Genomic DNA, 9,473 nt, shown 5'->3' with positions numbered 1-9,473 from the left:
AAAAACACACACACACACACCATTGATTTGACAAGCCCTGCAAAAGGCAAGGGTGAGGAGCACAGTCCTGTTGAGGATAGAAATGGGAAAAAACAGGAGTGTGTGAAAAAGCCGCTCCATCACTGGCACTCCAATCACCCCTTCCCCCACAATTTCTCTTGGCACCGGAGCTCCAGAGCCGCGGAGAGAAAAGGGAGAAAGGGTGGTGGGAAATCTCGTTTCCAGCGTCGATCTGATGGAAACATGCTGCTGATGCTCTGCCGGATCCTAACCTTCACTTTCCTCCAACCTCTGTGGGCAGGAACGCTGACCGGACTCCCCACCCACCACAGCTCTACCAAGTCTAGAATATCAGGGAAGGGGCAGCCAGGAGAGGGAGGTGTTTGTAAGTAAAACAAGGTGTGCAGAAAAGCCAACCCTTCAGGGATGGCATGGCATGGCTGGGTGAGAAAAGAACCAGGGATGGAAAGGACAGAGCACACACTGACTGGGAGCCTTGGCTCTCCAGGAGCTCCCCGGATGACACCACACCACCAGTGTCTCTCCTTTGTTAGCTAATCTAAGGCATGTAGTCAGATGTCAACAGTGAACCAGGGTCCCAGTCACTCTTCTCCCAAATGATTGATACAGTAGTTAAGGTTTTCTGAGCTCTTCCTCTGTGTTAGTATCTTATTTCATCCACACAACCTCACAAATTCAGTATTATTGGTCCAGCTAGAGATGAGTAGAAATGAGGAAACTAAGACACAGAGGATAAGTGATTTGCCTGGGTTCCCATCACTAGTAAGGGTGGGCAGTAAGGATTCAAATATAGGGCTTCTGCACTCTGAGCCCATCTTCTGAATAGAGCCTGGCTCCTACCTTCCCTCGGCCTTCTGGTCAATCCAAAAACTGTCCAAAACTCAATCACTTCTCACTGTGTTCCTCTCAGGGAAGATATGAAGAAGATTAAAAAAAAAAAGAAAGAAAAGAAAAGAAATTTGGGTATAATAAAAAAATTGGGGTATAAGAAAATTTAAAAGTAATAAAAATTTTGGTTTAATAAAAGCACCAAGTATGAAGATGCACACGGAGGGAAAGAGATCAGAGGAAAAGACTGCCAAAACCAGCCAATCAGATTTCACCCACTGAGGGCCCACTGCAGTCCCCAAAGCTCCCTGCTTTCCTGGGGCCTGCCCAGAGACCAGGGATAGCCAGAATCCCAGCAGTCCCCAAGATCTCCATACAGTCCTGCCCATTCCCTATCTATCACCTCCAACAAAGGACTCCAGCCCCTGAAGTGCTAATAACAAAGCAATTTTAATGCATAAGGCACAGTGTGAGCCTGGGGTTATTAGGCATCCTCATGCTCAAAGGGCCCAGCAGGCTGAGCAAAGCAGCAGGGGTCACCCAACACACACTTGCTGGGCACCCTGGAGAGCTTCTGGAGAGGAGGGTGGGGCATCCAGTCTTTGGCATGGTGCCTGGAGACAGGAAATGACTAGCATGGTCCCAGGTACCCCTCAGAAGGTACTGCCACCAAGGAGCAGTTCTTTGGTCTGGAGAAACAGTCAAGTGCAAATGTCCAGGGATCAAGCTCTGGGAAATTCAGGGTGGCGCTGTGTCCCAGGGCTGGGCAGTTCCCTCACGCCTCATGAACAACATGTGGGCTTTTTCTTGCTGGCAGTTAGGTAGAGGTTGCTGTCATCACTGTTGATGCCTGAAGAAGAAAAATTTGTGAAGAAGGGATTAGAGGTCCCCGTTTACTCCCTGCCACCCTCATCCAGGTGGGCACTCACGGATAACATCCCCAATGCGCCGGGCCCCTGATTTCTCCAGCTCAGCCAACACATTGGCCTCAAAAGTCAGTGCTGCCACGCGGAAGAAGAATTCCCGGACGTTCTCACCTGACACAGGGAGCAGATGGCATTGGGCACAGTTAGAGATGAAGTGAGAAGGCAGACAGGCAAGGAATAGAGCAAAAGAAGGCCTGATGCCTCCGACTCACCAGTGAGGGATGAGACTGCCCAGTACTCAGCCTTCATCTCTTGGGCCACCTTGAGTGCATCTTTCTCCATTAGGGAATACTGAGCAGGAGTCTGAGGGAAGGTCAGAGTTAGTTGGCGAGGAGGAGGAAAACTGTCCCCCACAAAGTCAGGCAGTCCCCCCACTGGCACACTCACACTCAGATCCTTCTTGGAACCCACAAGGAAGAGGAGCACGCTGGAAGGGTCGTTTTCCTTGAGTGCATCAGCCAACCACTGCCTGCCACAGAGGGGCAGGGGTGATTGAACCTGACTAGCTCCTCTCCCAGACATTCATATGTCCAATTATCCCCTCTTTGGTCCTAGATGCACTCTTCTCCTCCCCCACCATGCCCCTGACCATCCCTCTTTTCTGAATCCTCTTTTCCCAGAGTCCCCTATTACATTTCAGCATCCCCACATACTTGGTATGTTCCAGGGAGGTCACGTCATTCAGGTTGAAAACAATGATGATGGCTGGAAGAGTGGCAGAAACAGTACCAGGCTGATGGGAAGGACACTGCTGGCTCATTTTCCCAGTGCCCCAGGCCTAATTTTGAAGCCAGGTGCATTCTAAGAACCATCTACCCCACCTCACTCAGCCCCTTACCTTGAGCTCCTCGGTAGTAAGTTGATGCGATGCATTTGAACCTCTCCTGTCCAGCAGTATCCCAGCTATAAGGAAGGAGGAATACAGCACAGGGGCATAGGGGTGGGGGTGGTGGTAGGGACTGGGGGAAGGGATCGCTGGAAGGGGTAGAGGGAGCACTCACAGCTGCAGACTGAAGGGGATGCCCAACACCTCAAATCGTTCCATCTCAAAGTCCACTCCGATGGTGGCCTTATAATTCTTATCAAAGGTGTCTTTGCAGAACCTGAGGGGGTATGAGATACTCTGGCCCTAAGCCCAGCCTACCTGGCTTGGCCTGGCCCCACCTTGCCAAGCCCAGTTCCAGCACTTCCTTACCTATTAATGAGGCAAGTCTTCCCCACTGACAGGTCCCCCACCACAATGACCTTGGAGATCTTAAATCTGCTGGACACAAGAGTGGGGAGGAGATATGAGCAACAGCCCCTTCACCCTAGAGAGTCTCAATGCCCACAAGGTCCAGAAAGGTAGCTGCACCTAGGCCAAGGTTACCACAGACACCAGGCCTCCCAGCAGCTGCCTGGAGAGATGAGCTGGGGAGAAGGGGTATTTTGTGCTTCAGAATCAGAGACTTGAATTTGAATCTCAGCTCTCTCACTCATTGGACACTTATGACGACTTTGGAGAAGTTAATTAGCTTCGCTGAGCCTCAGTTTCAACCTCTATTAAGCATACATATATACACATATATATACACACATATATAAATATACATTCACACACACAGTTTATTGGGTTGTTGTGAGGTTAAAATGAGACAAATGTCCTACATTCTAATATACTTTTTCCCCCTCACTTTTTAATAGCTCTGAAATCAGGATGCATCTTAAAATGATGGTGCTTTCCATCTGATAAAATATAGTAATAGTACCCAACGCACTACCTGGCACACAGTAAATGCTCAATTAATGGTAAGAATTATTAATAGTATTACCTTTTTTTACCCACAATGGAAATTATCCCTGTAAGCAGAATTTCCTACACCTGGGGTTCAATGGGTGATGTGTGGGGATCTGGGCTGGTGACCACCCACATGCTGGACACTGCTCTGTGTCAGGCAGGCAGCTGCCACCTTTCTACCCCATACCATCTCATAGGACACCCACAACAACCCTGTTGGGAGGAATGGGGAAACATAAGGGCTTAAAAATATAGCTGGCAGAGTCTGAAATGGAGCCCTAAAGGGGGGTTGTGTATCCTCGCTGTGAATACAGCGTTTCCTAGGACTTGCTTTGTCATAAATGTCCCTCACTCACCCCACGGTGCCTGTCCGGTGCTCCTGGCAGGCGCAGGTGACCCGGCGGTGGAAGTCTTTGTGCGCGTGCAAAGCGGCCTCCTTCCTCATGCACTGAGGGAAAGGGGTGGAAGAAAATAGGGCTCACCCATTCCCTTGTGCGGCAGCCAAGCAGCCTGGAGGCAGGAGGGGGGGCCACCCAGAAGCAGCAGGCCCAACTGGGTGGCAGGACTGGGCCCAATCTTCAAACAAACAGACTGGGGCCGCCTCCTTCCCGCCCACACCCTGCCCGACGACGTGGCCCTGGCGCCTACCTGGGGCAGCTCGGCCAGGACGCGGTCCCTCCGCACGGGCGCCAGGATGTTCATCTTGCCCGCGGCCTTGCGGGACACTCTGCGAAGCCGCGGAGGCCGGATCTGCCCCGGCGACCCCGGCCCGTGAGGACCCGACAATCACCCGCGGCCGAGGTGTCCCGACTATAACTCGGGGCCACGGGGAGCCTGCGGGAGCCCGTGGCCTCGGAGACGCTACGACCACCGAGGGCCACGGGGATGAGGCAATCACCCCGGGTCGGGGCGAGCCCACGATCACGCGGGCCCGGGACGTACCGAAGACGACTCGGGGACGGGTAGACACCTCAGCCGCCAAGTGCGGGCGGAGAGGGCTGTTCGGGGAGGCCGGGGTATGCGCAGACCTTACAATAACGCGGGGCCTGACAGTCCCTACAATAATCCGGGGCCGCGGAGACCCGACGACAACTCGGGGCTGAGGCGGCCCTACCATAACAGAAGGGCCCCGGGGCGCCGAGCGGCCCCGCCACACGGGGTCAGTGCAGGCGAGCGCGGCGCTGCCAGGGCGCGCGGGCCTGCAGGGCGCGGGCGAGGGGCCCAGGCCGCCGCACGGCTCCGCGTCCCACTCGGCTCGCCCGCCCCGGGCGCTGTAACACGATCCCCGGAAATTCCTGGAGAAGGGCCGCCCCTTGCCCCCCTCCCGGCAGTCCCGGGCTTCGCAGTCCGCCCCTGCCTCCCCCTCCCCTCCTCCTCTCTCAGCTGCTCAGGATCCTGCTCCCCCGCCAGACGTCTCGTCGGGCACAAGCACCGTCCCCACCCGGGCAAGAACCGGTCCAGATGGAGACCCCTCCGGCCGTTCTCCCCCGAGCCTCGGGGCCGGGCTGCAACTCCCATGGACCCCCTTACCCAGCCCAAGTGGCGACGGGGAATCGGTGGCTGCTGCGCAGCATCTGGCGGAGCCTAGGAGCTGGCGGGGAGGGAAAAGGGGGAGAGAAGGGGCACTAGAAGAGGCGGTGCTTCCCTCCTTGACTGCAGGGCCGGGACGTGACTCACAAAGTCTGCCCCCACTCGCCCTTCTGCCCTGGAGGTGGGAGTGGGGAATGGGGGTGGGGGCGGGAGGCGGGTGCGTAGAAGGGTTGCCCTCGAATGGGATGCCCACCGAAGACGACGTCTGAAGTTTGGTTATCTTCTCCAAGTCTGCGGTGCAGATTGGGGGTGCTGAAAGCCAAGCCGCCCCTCGTGCCTCCGTGGAGGATAAAGAAAGCCTACGTGGACCGGGAACTCCGCCCCTCGGGGTGGTCGCCGCTCCCGGGCACGGAGACCCCCACCCCCAATGGCACTGGCGTTCATCACTCTGATCCCATTAGAATCTTCCCCTCAAAGACAACTTTTCCTTTTTACAAAGTCCTGCAAGATAGAAGAAGGGGTAACGGACGATCCATCTCACGGTTTAAGGTTCCTTGAGAGAGGGCGGGGCGGAGAGGCACAGACCCTCAGAAAGAGCAAACCTGAGCATTACTAAGAATTTGAGGACGGAAAGATGATTAGGGGAGGTGAGAGAACAGGGGAGGGGACTTAGTGAAGTTATTCTCAGGAAGGATTAACGCAATCCCAGGGAAATCTATGTGCTGGATATTTGAAACATTGGTAGAACTTCTACAAGAGTAGAATGGGGGAAATGCATGATATCTGACCGTGTCACAAGTAAAGGGGAGCTGATGTGGCCGCCATTTACCTCCTCTGATACTTTCCTCTCCCACTACGCCTGACGGGACTATTTCTATCACCAAATCACTGTTATTGATAAACCAGGTCCTCTCTCTGGACTTGAGTTTCCACAGATCTGATCTGGAGGGAGCCGCACCAGGCAAATCCTGACCTAACGTTCTTAAACTTTGTTTCACTCTCTCCGAGTCGACCTAAAACTGTACTCTTTCCGGTTTTCAGTGTTCCAGTCTCCTGGCACTGAGGTCCTTCGCTGAGCCTGGAAGCTGGTCAAGATAGGAAGGACCGTGGACCAGACCAAAGCGGCAGCCTGCCACACCACAGGCCAGAACAAATAAACGCCCTCCCCCAAAAAAAACTACAACTCCCAAGAAGCCTTAGAACTTTGCTAGGGGCGGGAAAGCGCATGCCTAGTTCCTCTCGCAAAAAAAAAAAAAATTAACCGTAACTACCATTCCCGGCGGGCACCACGCCACAGAGTACCCAATCAGCTTTAAGTACAAAGCATCGCGACTCTTCGGTGAGACTTGGCTGTATAAGCCCGTGGGAATCAGGCTCGGCGACCCTTTTCACGAAGATGGCGCCGAAAGCGAAGAAGGAAGGTGTGTGCTGGGGCTGAGGGTCACATCTGGCTTGTCCGGACTCCCCACAGAACGAATTCGTTAGGAGGGCTGGTCCGGGGCATTAAGCCCTGGGAAGTCTGTTACGGAGCCACTGTCTGCTTTTCAGCCACGCTATGGTGTATCTGGGCCGCGCGGTCTCAGCCACATGGGCTGGGTTCTAGCGAACAGAATTGGGGGAGGGAGGCAAGCCCGCACCACTCGCCGGGGAGAACCAGATATTCGACTCCTTTCTCTGGGGAACCCCGTGTCTTCAGACCTGTAAGAAATCAGTGCCCTCAACTTTACTCATTTTCCTTTTTTCTTTTCCTTATAAATGGAACTGTACAGTCCCCCAGAATGACTGTGCTGCGAATATATATGAAACTCGTAGCATGCTTCCTGGCAAGTACTAAGCGTTTGGTCAACTCCACTTTTATTTTTCCTTCGTTGTACTCTTCGAGTTACTCCAGGTTGACTTCCTCCACCCTCAGTGTCGTGCGTATGATGGAAAAAAACTTAACCTTCTGAGAGTTATGATGCCTTCAAAGGAACCACTGATGCACGTGTGTCTAGAGGCGTCCTCCGCCATAGGTCTCGAGTCCTACGTGATGGATTTCTAAATCCTGCTCCTCCTCTTTGTTTCCTTCTCTCTCAGCGCCTGCCCCTCCCAAAACAGAAGCCAAAGCAAAAGCTTTGAAAGCCAAGAAGGCAGTACTGAAAGGCGTCCACAGCCACAAAAAAAAGAAGATCCGCACGTCACCCACCTTCCGGCGGCCTAAGACGCTGCGTCTCAGGAGACAGCCCAAATATCCTCGGAAAAGCGCCCCCAGGAGAAACAAGTCAGTACTACCTCTGTACTCTTGGCGAGATGTTTGGGTTATTTATTTGTAATTTGGGACTTTTTGTTTCCCCAACCTGGAGAATAGCCTCATCGGCTAATGGAAGCTAGTGGTTTCCCTAAAGGGAGTGTGAGATTGTTTATTCCATATTTAGAAATGAGTTTTGTAATATTGGTAGGTATTATGCTTAAATCAACCCAGAGTCACTCAGATTTTCTTCTATTATATGTTAATTATTGCTTCCTTTGTTGTCAGGGCTTCATATTTTGTCCACATTCTTGGGAGTATAAAGTAGTCTTAGTGGGACTTAGATGTTTCTTGGGAGTTTGGGGTTTAGTAAAACAAAATACATAAATCTTGGTTGGAGGGAATAACTGGCTTTAAGGACCAGCTATTAAGAGTAGAGCCATGGTAGAAGTTTCCACCAATGGGTTTCCCACTGCTGTGAACTGCTTCCTAAGGGAAAGGAAGGAAAGTGATTGTATCCATGAAAGATTTTTTCCTGTGATTAAGCATAATGAGAACTTGAGTCCTCACTCCTGGTTTCACTACTAGGAAAGTAGTGTCTGGGTGGGCAGAGTCTGGCCTATTTCCTATTTGAATTTCAGGGGGAAAGCTGTGCTCTAGGTGTAGTCATTCTAGGTTTAACATGAGCTGCAAGTAAAATGTTGCTGCCAAGAATTGGTGGCCCTCCGTTATAGAGCCAGTTTTTAGTAACTAAATGGGAGCAGAAAAGGTTGGTCTAGCTTCACAGAGAAGCACCAACATTCTTGGGTGCCTGGCTTTCAAGAGTCTGTAGTCTAGCCTTGTAAGTTGCTTTGCTTTGCTTTTCAAATCCTTCCAGTGAGAGTCTACTTTAATCTTCAGGAATGTTGAGGTCAAATAAGGATGTGAAAGGATTTGGAATTGAAAAGATGATTAATCAGTCTCATCAAGGATCAGAGACTATCAAAGTATAGAAGGGCTCTGCCCCTAGGCTAGGGCTCTGGGTCCCTAGGTTTTAGAGTGCAAATGATGACACCTGTTCAGCGACCAAAGTCTGACAAAAATGATTCCTATTTTATTGTCTGATGCACCTGGGCTCTCCTGGCCTTCTATTCCAATACAGGGGCCAAGTTTTCTTCTCCTACTGGGCCCTGGCCAGGTGACCCCATTTTATCTCTCCCCTAGGCTTGACCACTATGCCATCATCAAGTTCCCCCTGACCACTGAGTCAGCCATGAAGAAGATTGAAGACAACAACACACTTGTGTTCATTGTGGATGTCAAGGCCAACAAGCACCAGATCAAGCAAGCTGTGAAGAAGCTCTATGACATTGATGTGGCCAAGGTCAACACCCTGATCAGGTGAGTGGAACCTCATAGGGTGGGGAGGAGGCTGGGACTGTCAGGAGCCTGGATGGCATGACATTTCTTGATGAGTGAGTGCTAAAATTTCCTGGGTCCTGTGGCCATTCCCATAAAAAGGAGTTGGCTACATTTGTGTTTTAGGGGCTTCCCTACTCCCTCTGCGCAAATGATGGAAAAATCACTATTTGGAAAAGAATGACATGAACAAAGGAACCACTGATGGCGCCAGAGAACTGGGGGAGGAGATTGGGGGAGGGCAGTGGGAGTAGCAAAAACTAAGGCTCCTTCTCCACCGCAGGCCTGATGGAGAGAAGAAGGCATATGTTCGACTGGCTCCTGACTATGATGCTTTGGATGTTGCCAACAAAGTAAGCTTCCTTTTCTAAGCCTCCTCAACACTCTCCGAAATCACTCATTCCTCCTCCTCAGGTGCAAATGCTGCACCGTTAGTGACCAAAGCCTGACTTTAGATGATTAGTCTTAACTGACTGCACCTTATCTTTAATTTGCTTTTTAACTATGACTTTCCAGCTTAATTGTGACATGTCAACTCTCAGTAACCTGACTCCCTTTTGTTTTTCAGATTGGGATCATCTAAACTGAGTCCAGCTGGCTAATTCTAAATATATTAAGTTTTGTGACAATATGTATGTTTCTTGTCTTTGTCAATTTCTCGTTGGAATGGGGAAATCCATACTGTGGTACATAATTTAGATATGGGGCTTAGGCAAGACTGTCGCAATGCTGAGCCCTGTCACCCCACCACACTAATTGTTCCTGA

The 9,473-nt window shown here is 51.6% G+C and overlaps 2 protein-coding genes and 4 non-coding genes across 9 annotated transcripts; 5 read left to right on the top strand and 1 right to left on the bottom strand.

The window, feature by feature from the left end:
• Positions 1-1,280: 1,280 nt before the first annotated feature.
• Positions 1,281-5,203, bottom strand: RAB34 (RAB34, member RAS oncogene family). Of its 4 annotated transcripts, none has more exons than XM_023585591.3 (11): positions 5,083-5,203; positions 4,201-4,413; positions 3,909-4,000; positions 2,971-3,039; positions 2,777-2,878; positions 2,614-2,678; positions 2,429-2,480; positions 2,163-2,244; positions 1,988-2,078; positions 1,779-1,886; positions 1,281-1,699 (listed from the first exon to the last, which is right to left on the bottom strand). In XM_023585591.3, the coding sequence occupies exons 2-11, from the start codon at positions 4,252-4,254 to the stop codon at positions 1,632-1,634; spliced, it is 783 nt and encodes a 260-aa protein (XP_023441359.1). In that variant the 5' UTR covers positions 4,255-4,413; positions 5,083-5,203; the 3' UTR covers positions 1,281-1,631. The 4 variants fall into 4 exon arrangements, with proteins under 4 accessions (XP_023441359.1, XP_071066573.1, XP_071066572.1 ...); XM_071210472.1 differs by having other exon boundaries at positions 2,971-3,036; positions 5,083-5,202; XM_071210471.1 differs by having other exon boundaries at positions 4,201-4,302; positions 5,083-5,179.
• A 1,144-nt stretch (positions 5,204-6,347) lies between these two features.
• On the top strand, positions 6,348-9,342 carry RPL23A (ribosomal protein L23a). The gene is made up of 5 exons (XM_004449912.3): positions 6,348-6,503; positions 7,159-7,342; positions 8,513-8,689; positions 8,991-9,060; positions 9,276-9,342. Exons 1-5 carry the CDS (start codon positions 6,479-6,481, stop codon positions 9,288-9,290), a joined length of 471 nt encoding a protein of 156 aa, XP_004449969.1. The 5' UTR covers positions 6,348-6,478; the 3' UTR covers positions 9,291-9,342.
• Positions 6,999-7,066, top strand: LOC111761549 (small nucleolar RNA SNORD42). The gene has a single exon (XR_002794884.1). It is a non-coding gene; the product is annotated as a small nucleolar RNA SNORD42 (small nucleolar RNA).
• Positions 8,347-8,419, top strand: LOC111761556 (small nucleolar RNA Z17). The gene has a single exon (XR_002794888.1). It is a non-coding gene; the product is annotated as a small nucleolar RNA Z17 (small nucleolar RNA).
• On the top strand, positions 8,853-8,918 carry LOC111761554 (small nucleolar RNA SNORD42). The gene has a single exon (XR_002794887.1). It is a non-coding gene; the product is annotated as a small nucleolar RNA SNORD42 (small nucleolar RNA).
• On the top strand, positions 9,121-9,187 carry LOC111761560 (small nucleolar RNA Z17). Its single transcript, XR_002794889.1, has one exon. It is a non-coding gene; the product is annotated as a small nucleolar RNA Z17 (small nucleolar RNA).
• Positions 9,343-9,473: the final 131 nt, after the last annotated feature.

This window comes from Dasypus novemcinctus, chromosome 21, assembly GCF_030445035.2.
Source record: "Dasypus novemcinctus isolate mDasNov1 chromosome 21, mDasNov1.1.hap2, whole genome shotgun sequence".
NCBI classification, from domain to species: Eukaryota; Metazoa; Chordata; class Mammalia; order Cingulata; family Dasypodidae; genus Dasypus; species Dasypus novemcinctus.
Note: the sequence above shows the minus strand (reverse complement) of the source record. Positions and strands in the feature narration are given on the sequence as shown.